Raw genomic sequence first — 15,953 nt, 5'->3', positions numbered from 1 at the left:
ATGCTTGATTAAATGACTCTCTCTACTGGTGGTCTGTCTGGGCCTTTCTAGAGCCTGTTCACCGATGTGCATGTATTTGGGTAACCACTACTCCTAATACCTTAGTTTAGAACAGCCTAAATGTTGAGGAATTAATCAAATCGACCATCATGCTGCTCCCAGTCCAATTATATGCCCCCTCTCAAAGTGTGTCAAATGTCTTCAAGTGTAAAGTAGCCTCTTTCTCCCTCGTGGCAAGACACTCTGTTTAATCAGACCACAACTGTAACCATTTGTATCTGCCTGATGCCTCGTTCACATCTGTGTCGGTAATCCGTTCGGGGGGGTCAGGGGGACTACCACACGCAAGTGGTGTGCATTGAAAGCACATGGACCCCATAGACTATAATGGGGTCCGTGTCCTTGCCGAGAGATCTCACCAGGGAACATACGGACAGAAAAGTACTTTACAATCTACTTTTCTGTCTGCATGACTCGTGTGGAGATCTCACGGCAAACACACGGACCCCATTATAGTCTATGGGGTCCGTGTGTTTTTACTGTGCACCACTTGCAAATGCATTCAGTAGTCCGTTCGGGGGGTCCCCATGCCGATTCCCCAAACACAGATGTGAACCAAGGGTGAGACATAACTGCAGAATATGTTTTACAACAATCCAACACTTCTATCTGGGATATTTTTTGTCAATGAATGTATATTGCCAGTTTTTTTCTTAAAAGGAAGTGGTAGTCAGAAACCTTACCCCTAGATGTCAGTCTCATAATGCATTGGAATGGAAGAACACATCAGATCTTCTTTTGTGTCTTACATGGATCTGTTATATTTGCCTATTTGACACTTACTACTTGTTAAGCCACATAGATCTTGTAATTTGCAGGTTCACTTCAATGAAGTTTAAGTCTGTAGTATTTCAAGATTCATTGTTTGAGAATTGTCATTTTGAAGATGTGACATCGCTGAACACCTACTTCAGAAACTGCACCTTCATACATTCAACGTTTGTGAACACAGGTGAGGATACCCTCCGCATATTCAGTTCCTATTTCTCTAGTCTCTACTAGGTCTCTTGTGCATCTCAAAGTCTAAGAGTAAGCTCACACGGGGTTTTTTGAACTGGAACCTGAGGCGGAGGCCGCCTCAGGTTCTGGTCCAAAATACGGGAGCTGCGACTGGATGCGGGTGCAGTGCACCCCCATCCAGTCGCGCACTCCGCTCCGGATTAGGCCCAAATGAATGGGCTTAGTCGGGAGGGAGTGTCTTCAGGCGGATGTCACGAGGCGAATCCGCCTGAAAGAATGAGCATGTCGCTTCTTTTTCCTGGAGCTGGAACAAGCGACTCCTGGAAAAAAAGAACTGACCCGCTCCATTGATTTCAATGGGAGCCAACTTTTTGGTCAGGATTTTGAGGCGGATACGGCTCAGGTGTTTTCTTCCGGAAAGACAGCTAGTTCCGGCTCCTGGAAAAAGAAGTGAGGTGCTCATTCTACAGGCTATTTTGCCTCGTAATTCGGCCTGAAGACACACCCTCCATTCATTGGGCCTAATCCGTAGGTGTCGGTAAGTGACGCTGCGAGCCCCACAAACACGATGATCTCTGCTACACCTGTATATATTTGCCATGTTAATGTAGACTAATTTGCTATTATATTAGAGCACCCTATAAGCACCCTATATACTGGGTCTGCGGTCTGGAAACGGGCCGGAATAATCTCTGCATGTTTGTCTATTCTTTGGATGTCAGATGCTTTATACTCAGTTCAAGTCTTTCCCTCCCACACGGCAAAAACTTACAGGTTATTATTTGTTTCTGATGAAATTGTCTCTAATGTATGCCATCGTGCCGGAGATAGCGAAATTAGACAGCGAGCTCCTCTGAGACAAAGAATAATGGCGACAATTGCTATAGCTTCTTAGCCTGATCCTGACTTAATGTAGTATTAATGTATTCTAGTTGTACAGGAATTGGATAATATTTTATTCTCCTGCAGGAATAATGCATTACGATTCAAGAATGAATAGTTAAAGGGAACCTGTCACATTAAAGCTGTAGTCCTGTCCAAGGGCATCATGTTATAGAGCAGGAGGAGCAGAGCAGATTTATATATGGCATTGTTGGAAAAGTTCTAGTATAGCCTGTCATTTATTTATCATCATCTCTGCTTATCTGGAGTTTAGGAGTCCAGTGGGCGGTGCTACCTAGTGATTGACCATCTCCGTTTTAGAAATCGCAGCATGTCAACTATACTTATGGAAACGCCAGTGGTTTCCCTATAGGCATATTTGAAACAAAAAGTCCCCAGGCAAAACCTCTGCAGACTTTCTGTGAAAAGCGCTGCAGGAAAGACCATGATGCGTTGCCGCTGCATTTTTCCTGCAGCGCTTTTACCTGTGGCCCGCTACGTAGGGCCTAAGCCTAAACGAGTTATGCCACAAAGTATATCCATAGGCTGGTTTGCAATTTTTTAACCACCATCTGCATCATAAGTTGCCGCAACTTCCATTTTTCGTGACGCCCCCATCACTTTCCCGAAAAGGGGACAAATTTATTATCATTTATGCCCAGATACTGGAAATCTATGACTTCAATGAGCCAGCATAGATTTCCCTCTAGGTGCACAGCCCAGCAGAGGGATGTATCACATTTTTGAGATGGCGTGCCCCTTGTCCTAAATGAGGCACACCCTGCACCAGCTCAGAGGTTGAACACCAGTCACCATAAATCTCCCAAATGTGCTAATCATTATAAAACATCTGCACCCTGACAATATGCTCAGTAGACCTTCGGTCTGTAAAAGTGTATGTGGATGGTTATTAAGCACACATGCAGAAGGATTAGGGTTGAGCAATCGTGTTCGGAAAAGATCGGATTCCGATCGGCGATCAAGAAAATTTCACGATCGCGATCGGAATTCCGAACACAAACTTTTTAGGTGGGATCGAGACCGTTGATTATTTCCCACAATGCTTTGCTACTTGCCAACCATTGTGGGAAAAGCTAACAATGTTAGCCTTCACACTGAGTATACGCTCTGCTCATTCTGAGCGGAGTGTATACTCAGTGTGAATGCTCTGCTGCGGTTCCATAGGAATGAATGGAAGCAGCCGGCACACAGCCTTAACCCCCTGCACGCCGGCTGCATACATTCATTCTAATGGGAAACTAGCTATCATCTCTAGTAGCTACTTACCTGCAGAGATGGCTGGTTCGGTGCCCGGTGTTCTCGTTCTTCTTCGCCTCGCTGCCCCCACCTCCCAGGTTAGTGTTAAAGAGCTAGGAAGAAGGCGGGACTTGTGGCTTAGGAGAGTGTGGGCGGGTACTGGGAGGGGAGACGTGATGTCTCCCCTCCCAGTACCCGCCCACACTCTCCTAACCCGCCCTCCTAACCTGGGAGGCAGGGGGCAGTGAGCCGAAGAAGAACGAGAACACCGGGCACCAGACCAGCCATCTCTGCAGGTAAGTGGACACCAGGGGGGACTAAGTAGCCAGAGGATTAAAAAAAAATCCTCTAGCTTCTTAGTGATTAAAAAAAATCACTACACAGCGTGGATTCTAACAATTAAAGCGTTCAATTATTAGATTCCATGCTGTATAGTGAATAGGATTGCTTTTAAAATCCGAACTCCGATTAGTAAAAAATAGAGATGAGCAAACAGTGTTCTATCGAACTCATGTTCGATCGGATATTAGGCTGTTCGGCATGTTCGAATCGAATCGAACACCGCGGGGTAAAGTGCGCCATTACTCGATTCCCCTCCCACCTTCCCTGGCGCCTTTTTTGCTCCAATAACAGCGCAGGGTAGGTGGGACAGGAACTACGACACCGGTGACGCTTTCCCAGGATCCTGAATGGAATACACTGACAGTGTATTCCCGTATACCCTATATATACACCCCCGATCCCCGTTCCAACGGTGTGCCCCCCCCACTTCACCCCAGAAATACCCTGCAAGTCCCCTAGCAATAGAATTGGGGCTGTATACACCCACTATTTTTCCTACTGCCATATAGTGCCATTGTCTGACTGGGAATTCAAAGAATATATTGGGGTTACATATAACTTCAATTCCAGGGAGAAGCTTGTCAGTGTAACGTGGCACTGACGGGCTCAATCGCCGCAACCCAGCTTTCCCAGGATCCTGAATGGAATACACTGACAGTGTATTCCCGTATACCCCATATATACACCCCAAATCCCCGTTCCAACGGTGTGCCCCCCCCCACCTTCACCCCAGAAATACCCTGCAAGTCCCCTAGCAATAGAATTGGGGCTATATACACCCACTATTTTTGCTACTGCCATATAGTGCCATTGTCTGACTGGGAATTCAAAAAATATATTGGGTTTACAAATACCCTCATTTCTTGCTACTGCCATATAGTGCCATTGTCTGACTGGGAATTCCAGGAATATATTGGGTTTACAAATACCCTCATTTCTTGCTACTGCCATATAGTGCCATTGTCTGACTGGGAATTCAAAGAATATATTGGGTTTACAAATACCCTCATTTCTTGCTACTGCCATATAGTGCCATTGTCTGACTGGGAATTCCAGGAATATATTGGGTTTACAAATACCCTCATTTCTTGCTACTGCCATATAGTGCCATTGTCTGACTGGGAATTCAAAGAATATATTGGGGTTACAAATACCCTCATTTCTTGCTACTGCCATATAGTGCCATTGTCTGACTGGGAATTCCAAGAATATATTGGGGTTACAAATACCCTCATTTCTTGCTACTGCCATATAGTGCCATTGTCTGACTGGGAATTCCAGGAATATATTGGGTTTACAAATACCCTCATTTCTTGCTACTGCTATATAGTGCCATTGTCTGACTGGGAAGTCCAAGAATATATTGGGGTTACAAATACCCTCATTTCTTGCTACTGCCATATAGTGCCATTGTCTGACTGGGAATTCCAGGAATATATTGGGTTTACAAATACCCTCATTTCTTGCTACTGCTATATAGTGCCATTGTCTGACTGGGAATTCCAATAATATATTGGGTTTACAAATACCCTCATTTCTTGCTACTGCCATATAGTGCCATTGTCTGACTTGGAATTCCAATAATATATTGGGTTTACAAATACCCTCATTTCTTGCTACTGCCATATAGTGCCAGTTTCTGACTGGGAATTCAAAGAATATATTGGGGTTACAAATACCCTCATTTCTTGCTACTGCCATATAGTGCCATTGTCTGACTGGGAATTCCAAGAATATATTGGGTTTACAAATACCCTCATTTCTTGCTACTGCCATATAGTGCCATTGTCTGACTGGGAATTCCAGGAATATATTGGGTTTACAAATACCCTCATTTCTTGCTACTGCCATATAGTGCCATTGTCTGACTGGGAATTCCAAGAATATATTGGGGTTACAAATACCCTCATTTCTTGCTACTGCCATATAGTGCCATTGTCTGACTGGGAATTCCAAGAATATATTGGGTTTACAGATACCCTCATTTCTTGCTACTGCCATATAGTGCCATTGTCTGACTGGGAATTCAAAGAATATATTGGGGTTACAAATACCCTCATTTCTTGCTACTGCCATATAGTGCCATTGTCTGACTGGGAATTCCAATAATATATTGGGGTTACAAATACCCTCATTTCTTGCTACTGCCATATAGTGCCATTGTCTGACTGGGAATTCCAGGAATATATTGGGTTTACAAATACCCTCATTTCTTGCTACTGCTATATAGTGCCATTGTCTGACTGGGAATTCCAATAATATATTGGGTTTACAAATACCCTCATTTCTTGCTACTGCCATATAGTGCCATTGTCTGACTGGGAATTCAAAGAATATATTGGGGTTACAAATACCCTCATTTCTTGCTACTGCCATATAGTGCCATTGTCTGACTGAGAATTCCAGGAATATATTGGGTTTACAAATACCCTCATTTCTTGCTACTGCCATATAGTGCCATTGTCTGACTGGGAATTCCAAGAATATATTGGGGTTACAAATACCCTCATTTCTTGCTACTGCCATATAGTGCCATTGTCTGACTGGGAATTCCAGGAATATATTGGGTTTACAAATACCCTCATTTCTTGCTACTGCTATATAGTGCCATTGTCTGACTGGGAAGTCCAAGAATATATTGGGGTTACAAATACCCTCATTTCTTGCTACTGCCATATAGTGCCATTGTCTGACTGGGAATTCCAGGAATATATTGGGTTTACAAATACCCTCATTTCTTGCTACTGCTATATAGTGCCATTGTCTGACTGGGAATTCCAATAATATATTGGGTTTACAAATACCCTCATTTCTTGCTACTGCCATATAGTGCCAGTTTCTGACTGGGAATTCAAAGAATATATTGGGGTTACAAATACCCTCATTTCTTGCTACTGCCATATAGTGCCATTGTCTGACTGGGAATTCAAAGAATATATTGGGTTTACAAATACCCTCATTTCTTGCTACTGCCATATAGTGCCATTGTCTGACTGGGAATTCCAGGAATATATTGGGTTTACAAATACCCTCATTTCTTGCTACTGCCATATAGTGCCATTGTCTGACTGGGAATTCCAAGAATATATTGGGGTTACAAATACCCTCATTTCTTGCTACTGCCATATAGTGCCATTGTCTGACTGGGAATTCCAAGAATATATTGGGTTTACAAATACCCTCATTTCTTGCTACTGCCATATAGTGCCATTGTCTGACTGGGAATTCAAAGAATATATTGGGGTTACAAATACCCTCATTTCTTGCTACTGCCATATAGTGCCATTGTCTGAATGGGAATTCCAATAATATATTGGGGTTACAAATACCCTCATTTCTGCTACTGCTATATAGTGCCTTTGTCTGACTGGGAATTCCACGAATATATTGGGGTTACAAATACCCTCATTTCTTGCTACTGCCATATAGTGCCATTGTCTGACTGGGAATTCCAGGAATATATTGGGTTTACAAATACCCTCATTTCTTGCTACTGCTATATAGTGCCATTGTCTGACTGGGAATTCCAATAATATATTGGGTTTACAAATACCCTCATTTCTTGCTACTGCCATATAGTGCCATTGTCTGACTGGGAATTCCAATAATATATTGGGTTTACAAATACCCTCATTTCTTGCTACTGCCATATAGTGCCAGTTTCTGACTGGGAATTCAAAGAATATATTGGGGTTACAAATACCCTCATTTCTTGCTACTGCCATATAGTGCCATTGTCTGACTGGGAATTCCAGGAATATATTGGGTTTACAAATACCCTCATTTCTTGCTACTGCCATATAGTGCCATTGTCTGACTGGGAATTCCAATAATATATTGGTGTTACAAATACCCTCATTTCTTGCTACTGCCATATAGTGCCATTGTCTGACTGGGAATTCCAATAATATATTGGGTTTACAAATACCCTCATTTCTTGCTACTGCCATATAGTGCCATTGTCTGACTGGGAATTCAAAGAATATATTGGGGTTACAAATACCCTCATTTCTTGCTACTGCCATATAGTGCCATTGTCTGACTGGGAATTCCAAGAATATATTGGGTTTACAAATACCCTCATTTCTTGCTACTGCCATATAGTGCCATTGTCTGACTGGGAATTCCAGGAATATATTGGGTTTACAAATACCCTCATTTCTTGCTACTGCCATATAGTGCCAGTTTCTGACTGGGAATTCAAAGAATATATTGGGTTTACAAATACCCTCATTTCTTGCTACTGCCATATAGTGCCAGTTTCTGACTGGGAATTCAAAGAATATATTGGGGTTACAAATACCCTCATTTCTTGCTACTGCTATATAGTGCCAGTTTCTGACTGGGAATTCCAAGAATATATTGGGGTTACAAATACCCTCATTTCTTGCTACTGCCATATAGTGCCATTGTCTGACTGGGAATTCCAGGAATATATTGGGTTTACAAATACCCTAATTTCTTGCTACTGCCATATAGTGCCATTGTCTGACTGGGAATTCCAAGAATATATTGGGTTTACAAATACCCTCATTTCTTGCTACTGCCATATAGTGCCATTGTCTGACTGGGAATTCAAAGAATATATTGGGGTTACAAATACCCTCATTTCTTGCTACTGCTATATAGTGCCATTGTCTGACTGGAATTCCAAGAATATATTGGGTTTACAAATACCCTCATTTCTTGCTACTGCCATATAGTGCCATTGTCTGACTGGGAATTCCAGGAATATATTGGGTTTACAAATACCCTCATTTCTTGCTACTGCCATATAGTGCCATTGTCTGACTGGGAATTCCAAGAATATATTGGGGTTACAAATACCCTCATTTCTTGCTACTGCCATATAGTGCCATTGTCTGACTGGGAATTCCAGGAATATATTGGGTTTACAAATACCCTCATTTCTTGCTACTGCCATATAGTGCCAGTTTCTGACTGGGAATTCAAAGAATATATTGGGTTTACAAATACCCTCATTTCTTGCTACTGCCATATAGTGCCAGTTTCTGACTGGGAATTCAAAATGCGCAAGGCTCCCGGAAAGGGACGTGGACGAGGCCGTGGGCAAGGTCGGGGGAATGGTTCTGGGGAGCAAGGTAGCAGTGAAGCCACAGGACGTCCCGTGCTTACTCCTGTGGGGCAGCAAGCATTGCGCCACTCCACAGTGCCAGGGTTGCTTGCCACATTAACTAAACTGCAGGGTACAAACCTTAGTAGGCCCAAGAACCAGGAACAGGTCTTGCAATGGCTGTCGGATAACGCTTACAGCACATTGTCCAGCAGCCAGTCAGACTCTGCCTCCTCTCCTCCTATTACCCAACAGTCTTGTCCTCCTTCCTCCCAAAATTCTCAAGCTTCACAGAACAATAACCCCAACTGTCTTCTTTCATTGTCCCTCAACCTGCCCCTCCACGTCGCGATTCCACGAACCTAACAGAGGACCATCTGTGTCCAGATGCTCAAACACTAGAGTCTCCTCCATCTCCGTTCGATTTGGTGGTGGATGACCAGCAACCCACCCTCATCGATGACGATGTGACGCAGTTGCCGTCAGGGAATCCAGTTGCGCATTGTGCGGGAGGAGGAGATGAGACAGGAGTTGGAAGAGGAAGTGGTGGATGATGAGGACACTGACCCGACCTGGACAGGGGGGATGTCAAGCGGGGAAAGTAGTGTGGATGTTGAGGCAGGTGCAGCACCAAAAAGGGTAGCTAGAGGCAGAGGCAGAGGTCAGCAGCTTAGGCGAAGCCAGGCCACACCCGGAATCTCCCAAGATGTTCCAGTTCGTACCCAGCCCCGAAAAACTCCCACCTTGAGGGCACGTTTCTCAAAGGTGTGGAGTTTTTTCAAGGAATGCGCCGAGGACAGATATAGTGTTGTCTGCACAATTTGCCTCTCGAAATTGATTAGGGGCTCTGAGAAGAGCAACCTGTTCACCACTTCAATGCGCCGTCATTTGGAATCCAAGCACTGGAATCAATGGCAGGCAGCAACGGCAGGACAAAGGCCGCCTGCCGTTCACGCCACTGCCTCTGCCTCTGCCACTGCCACTGCTGACTGTGCTGGCGATGCACTCCAGAGGCTCCCTCCACCATGAATTGGTCCAAACTGGGGTTTTTAGAGGCTCCCTCCACCATGAATTGGTCCAAACTGGGCTGTTTAGAGGCTCCCTCCACCATGAATTGGTCCAAACTGGGCTGTTTAGAGGCTCCCTCCACCATGAATTTGCCCAAACTGGGCTGTTTAGAGGCTCCCTCCACCATGAATTGGTCCAAACTGGGGTTTTTAGAGGCTCCCTCCACCATGAATTTGCCCAAACTGGGCTGTTTAGAGGCTCCCTCCACCATGAATTGGTCCAAACTGGGGTTTTTAGAGGCTCCCTCCACCATGAATTGGTCCAAACTGGGGTTTTTAGAGGCTCCCTCCACCATGAATTGGTCCAAACTGGGGTTTTTAGAGGCTCCCTCCACCATGAATTTGCCCAAACTCTGCTGGTTAGAGGCTCAATCCACCCTGATTTTCAAAACAAATGTTGGTGCCAACCTCAACTTACTACAAGGGCCAAATTCACTGCTGGTGACAAGCTCTCCTCACTCCAAGTGCCAAATACACATGTTTCAAGGTGTTTTCCTACTGTCAGAGAGGTGGTATTGAGTGTGTAAAGTGTGTAGTTGTTAGGCTGTGATGTTGGGGTAATAGAGGGTCTTTGGTGTGTTAGATGCCCCCAGACATGCTTCCCCTGCTGTCCCAGTGTCATTCCAGAGGTGTTGGCATCATTTCCTGGGGTGTCATAGTGGACTTGGTGACCCTCCAGACACGGATTTGGGTTTCCCCCTTAAGGAGTATATGTTCCCCATAGACTATAATGGGGTTCGAAACCCGTTCGAACACACGAACATTGAGCGGCTGTTCGATTCGAATTTCGAATCTCGAACATTTTAGTGTTCGCTCATCTCTAGTAAAAAAATCCCATTGACTTGCATTGGGATCGGAATTGGGATCGAGATCGGGTTCGAATGAAAAATGATCGGAAATCGGATTTCAAAATCGATCCTGAAAAGTCAAGATCGGCTCAACCCTAAGAAGGATCCATCCCATCAGTTCTCACGTGTTTTCTGACAACTGGAGTGGTCTGGTTTGCTGACTTTCTGTGAAAATAAAAAATTGGAAACCTGATGGAAACTTGATTGATGTAATACAAGGCAATGGGATCTGTCAGGATCTAGTACAAGGAGTACAAGAAGTCAGACATCATGATCATCAGGGACATGCAAAGATATATCTACAGTGAAGAAAGAATGACATTTTATAAAAGGAGAACAGGTCCAGTTATCACAAAGGGAGCTGCTACATTATACATTTTAGCTGAGGCCCTACAGTATTTTAGATGCATTTACAGTAGATTTTGATGCATTTTGTTTCTTTATCCAAGACTAGTTATGGATTGAGCAGACGGTAAAGATATAAGAGCTGCCTTTATATTTCACATTCCTTTCCAAGCCGCTCTTTAAATTGCCTTAAAAAATACATCAAAATCTGTAACAAAAACCCCAGCTTTTCTGCAACATGGGGCTTAAGTCTCAAGCTAAGGCCCCATGTGATGTCCCACCGCAAAAATACGCATTGCGATTCTTCCTGCAGCGCATTAGACAGAAAGTTCGCAGAGGTTACCTCCATGGACTTTCTGTTTCAATTATACCTATGGGGAACCTGCTGGTATTTCCGTAAGTATAAATGACATACTTTGATTCCTGGTTTTGGAAACTGCGGCATGTCTACAGCACAGTTACTACCATAAAGTGAGTATGGGATTCGCTAGAATCTCATCCACTTTGCTCGGACTATAAAACGCAGTAATTTTTTCTGCGGCGTTTCCACCGTGGGCAAATCATGGTGTTTCCACCATGTGGGGCCTCAAAATGGTCTTCCCAAGATTGACACCTGTTAACTATCCAGGTGTGAGGTGTGGGGGGTGGACTGGGGAGCTGTCAGTCTACCTCAGGGATACAGAGGGGAACAGAAGGGTCCTTGATACTGGAGCCATGAGGCCACCATGTACCACGTGGTCCAAGTCAATAGCACCTCCATAAGAATTAGATTGTTGAGCTCCTGGGTCCTTTCCATGATAGAGGCGGCACAAGGGATCTCCAATGCAATGGGATCACAGCATGAACCAAAGCCAGGGAAAAAAGGAGGAATGGCTTTTTGAGTTTCTGTAGGGAACCTGGGATCACAGAACAGACAGCCATCCAGGCGGAGTTCTGCAGAGATGATCTACTAATAGACCAGAATATTCTGAAGATGTGTTCCCAAAGTTATTGACTTAGAGAGCAACTCCACCAAATATGGAGAATATTCACCCTGTCAGTGAGGTAACACCAACACATGTCCAGGACCCCAGGGGCATTGGTATCAGTGGGAGAATATTTTATAGATGAATGGGAGAGGACACATGTCCTTTCCATATCCTGTGCATCTAGCGGTTCAGGAAACTCCGCCACAATTTTCTTAAAGAAGCACAGATACCCGGGATGCGGCTGTGAGCGGAGCAGACAGTATAATAAAGAAATACATCAGATGGCAGAATTTGGGCTACTAAGAATGCAGTCAAGGTCCGATAAAGCGTAGGGATCGGAGCCAGATGGGAACAGGATCCTGATCAGAGACTCAGTCTGTCCATATGCCAACCAAGAGACAGCCCTCTTAGGATGAGAGAACGTGAGGTGGCCAGAAGAGGGAATGTTATTCATAATATGTAAATGCCCTGACCAGCCAAGTCCAAGACCAGAAAGCTGGAGGCGCCAATGGCACTGGGAATCTGGGTTATTAAAGAGAGCGGACAGAGGAGGGGAGACCAGAAGCGGGATCTGCATAGCCCTGGCCTATGTGCAGGGAAAAGCTAGGAAAGGAACAAGAGATATGGATGTTTTTGGAGTGTAGCAAAGAACTAATGCAACCCAGGCAAAACTACTCAGTGCAGATATTGTATGCAAGGACTTCATTTCTACAAAGCAATAGCGCAATTCATTGACATACTTTGACGCCCACTTCATCTATTATATCAACAATCTATATTGAACATATCCATAGAAATTCTTTTCTATTAAAATAAAATCTGTATTAGCAAATTATTCCAGTAAATCTATATTACTGCAGTAATATTAATCTTATGGACCGTATGTGAACAGTGACATCTGCTGTGCAACAGAGGAGCAACACTTGTAGAAGTGACAGTCACGTATCCCAGTATAAATACAATATATTCTTTATAGTAATATCGTGTGGATAGTGCTTTACATTATTTTAGTTGAAAAGCAGATTTTTATAGTGGAGATTAAATACAACTAATCAATTGAATCTGTAAAGGACAGAAAGTTTAAAGGGGTTTCCCATTGTATACATTTATGGCATGTCCCTGGGATATAGTATAAATTCCCAATACATTCATGTCTTACATGGGTCTTGAACGCCTATTTTGTGGTCAGTGTGTCTCTCTCAATTTAATTTTATGCTTTTGTGTCACCCAAGTGCAGTCCCATGATGCACTTACCTCTATGGGGGCTTCCGAGCTGTTCTTTTCTGATGACAGGGAACAGGATAGGATCTGCTCTGTTTTCATTGAAATAGACCATTGGATGCCCTCTTGGATGGCAAACTCAGACATGGCACACTCAACATCTTGGATGCGTGTCTTTTTTCAATATATATATAATCCGATCTACATATGTTTCCACAGACCTTGAAAAGTACAAGTTCACAGATAGTGAATTGATAAATTGCACATTTCGCGATCCAAAGGTGGGATGTCAGATCACATTTGATGACGACTACAGTGCCTACTGGATCTACTTTGTGAACTTCTTAGGAACACTTGCTGTTCTTCCGGGGAACATCGTCTCGGCTCTTCTGATGGACAAAATTGGCAGATTAACAATGCTGGGTATGTTATATTCTTTGTATATATTCTGCCGTCCAATTCAGTTATAATTGACAACTAGAAATTACCCTTGTTTTCCAAAAACAGTCCCACACCTGTTCATGGTATTGTTTGGTATTGTAACTCTGTTTCATTTAGGTGAATGTGGCTGAAATGCAATATTACACACAACCTGTGGAAAGGTGTGGTGCTGTTTTAGTAAAGTAGAAGCCATGCTTTCTAAATCTGGATACTAATATTGTAGGTCAAAGTACAATTGAAGCTTGAATTGAATTTGTTCCAATATAGTAGGCTATAGAAAATTGGAGTTTATAGCTAGGGGGAAATGGGACCTTAGCAAACCACCTGTGTGTAAATACACAAGGATTACATTAGAATTTGCATAGACTGGTAGTAAAACCCAATTTTATTATATATACCTTCTTGGTGTGTGAAGTCAGGACTGACTTTGCTGAGCGGGGCATCAATCAAGCCATGAATTTTACTGTGACTAGTCATCGAGAACTATTGGAGAGCAGATCCTGGCAGCTATAACTTCACATTTCCACTCCTAAAAGGTTGCAGATTTGTGCGTTATCATTTGTGCAAAAACAACACAACTCTTGGCCTCCAGACAAACTAGCTACAAGCCGTACTGCAAGTTCACTGTCTAAAAAAAAAATTATAAGTTCAAGATACAGATAAATAGATCCACAGATGACACAGAAAGAGAATTTTATTAGCACAGTCAGGAAGGCTAACAAAAGTAGATACAAGTACGATAGATAAGGAGACTTTTCTTAGATTTGTTGTGAGCGGTGAGATGCTTATAGTCATTTGTTGTAAACGGTGAGATGCTCATAGTCAAGTATACAGGCTGATGTATGTGGAGGCTGTGAGGAAAACCAGTCCCTCTCCTCTACATTCACAGTGTGAAGGGAGAACAGTCCATCACTCTCCACTCACAGTAAACCTGTCTTGTTTCATAGTGAAAACTAGGGACAGACCATCCCTAGTAACAGGTTGTGAACAATAAATTAGCTAAAAGGGAGACACCTAATGACACCTAGTGGCTTTAGAGAGGTTTTCAGTCAGAAAACAGCAACATTTTTTAATAAAGTGCATTACATTCTGGACCAAAATCGCATGTTCTATGAAATGAGAATAAGTTATCTATAAAGGTAGCAACCATTTAGGTTTTGTAATATTTAGTCATAGGATTGCCCCTTCAAACATTACAAACTAAACCTAAAACAAAAAATAGACACCAACATCCAATATATTTCTCCTTTTCTATTTCCATTCAGGGGGATCTATGGTTCTCTCTGGTATCAGCTGTTTCTTTCTCTGGTTCGGTACCAGTGAGTCCATGATGGTGGGAATGTTATGTGTTTACAATGGTCTTACAATTTCGGCTTGGAACTCTCTGGATGTGGTGACTGTGGAGCTGTACCCGACAGACAAGAGGTAAGGACGCTGGCCAGACAAGCTCACGCCTTCTAATCTCATTAGCCAAGCTGCAGTTTGGGCATCAAAGCAAAGTCCTTGATTTTGAGGATATGCTTAAATGACTTGTCTACACTTCGAGGGATGAGATTGACGGCCCTTGAGGTTATGTTTTAATTTTCTCCTTTATTCAATTTTGTAAAAGCAGCTGGTGTTTTGTTATGAGTGATCGGTTTCTTCCATCCTGATAGATTATTTAATTATCGGGTAACATAATTGCCTTAATTTACATATAGTCCTCCGAAATAACACACAAACAGGCCAGCCAAAAATATAACTCACAATCCATCAAAGTAATTGGCTCCAAACTTGTCTAGCCTGGATGTATCAGACTTAAGATAAGAAGAAACATTAAAGTGATCAGACGGCTTAGATAACCGTCAGCCAAACGATCATTTGGCCAGCAATTGCTCTTCATTCCCTCTATACACATACACACTCATCTCAGTCTAAGGCTGGTCTTACACGGCCGTAATGTAAGTCTGCAAATGGTCCACAATTGAGGGTTTTCAATTGCGGACACATTATATTCAGTGCGGCCTTATCCGTTGTGTGCCAGGCTGTAACCGAGGTCTGCACTTTATAGAGCACGTCCACAAAGGCTGTGAATTCACGGCACTGCACGGACTCACCCATAGAACTCTATGGGCGAGTGCGGCAGGACACGGGCGTCTGCGGTGTCTATGTTGGTGATCAGCAACTAGTGTTGCGGACTGTAGAATCAATACAGCTGTGTAAGACCAGCCTAAGTGCGTGTATTCTCAGTAGGAGGAGGGGAATAAGACCCTTCTAGACACCTTTGGCAGTGGCTTATCTCACATGAAGACAAGGATCAGGCATTTTGTAGCCTTTTTTTCCCCTAAAAATTTACCACCAAGGTGCATTTAGCTATAGGGGGTGCAAATGTAGCAGTTTCACCCAGGCCCTGTTGTTAAATGGGTCCAGACCTTCTTATATTAGTCTAATATTTTATTGCCATATATTTGTAGCTTCATGAGCTTACTAATCGCTTTTAAAGAGGACC

General features: G+C 43.3%; 1 protein-coding gene across 1 annotated transcript in view; it reads left to right on the top strand.

Moving 5' to 3' along the window:
* Positions 1-15,953, top strand: part of SV2C (synaptic vesicle glycoprotein 2C) — a 143,563-nt gene that overhangs the window by 124,800 nt on the left and 2,810 nt on the right. The window contains exons 10-12 of the mRNA XM_075270604.1: positions 879-1,012; positions 13,244-13,447; positions 14,731-14,890. Of these exons, the coding sequence (XP_075126705.1) occupies positions 879-1,012; positions 13,244-13,447; positions 14,731-14,890 (498 nt within the window). The remainder of the gene's footprint in view (positions 1-878; positions 1,013-13,243; positions 13,448-14,730; positions 14,891-15,953) is intronic.

The sequence above is a fragment of the Leptodactylus fuscus genome, chromosome 1 (assembly GCF_031893055.1).
Source record: "Leptodactylus fuscus isolate aLepFus1 chromosome 1, aLepFus1.hap2, whole genome shotgun sequence".
NCBI classification, from domain to species: domain Eukaryota; kingdom Metazoa; phylum Chordata; class Amphibia; order Anura; family Leptodactylidae; genus Leptodactylus; species Leptodactylus fuscus.
This window is presented reverse-complemented; position numbering and strand designations above follow the sequence as displayed.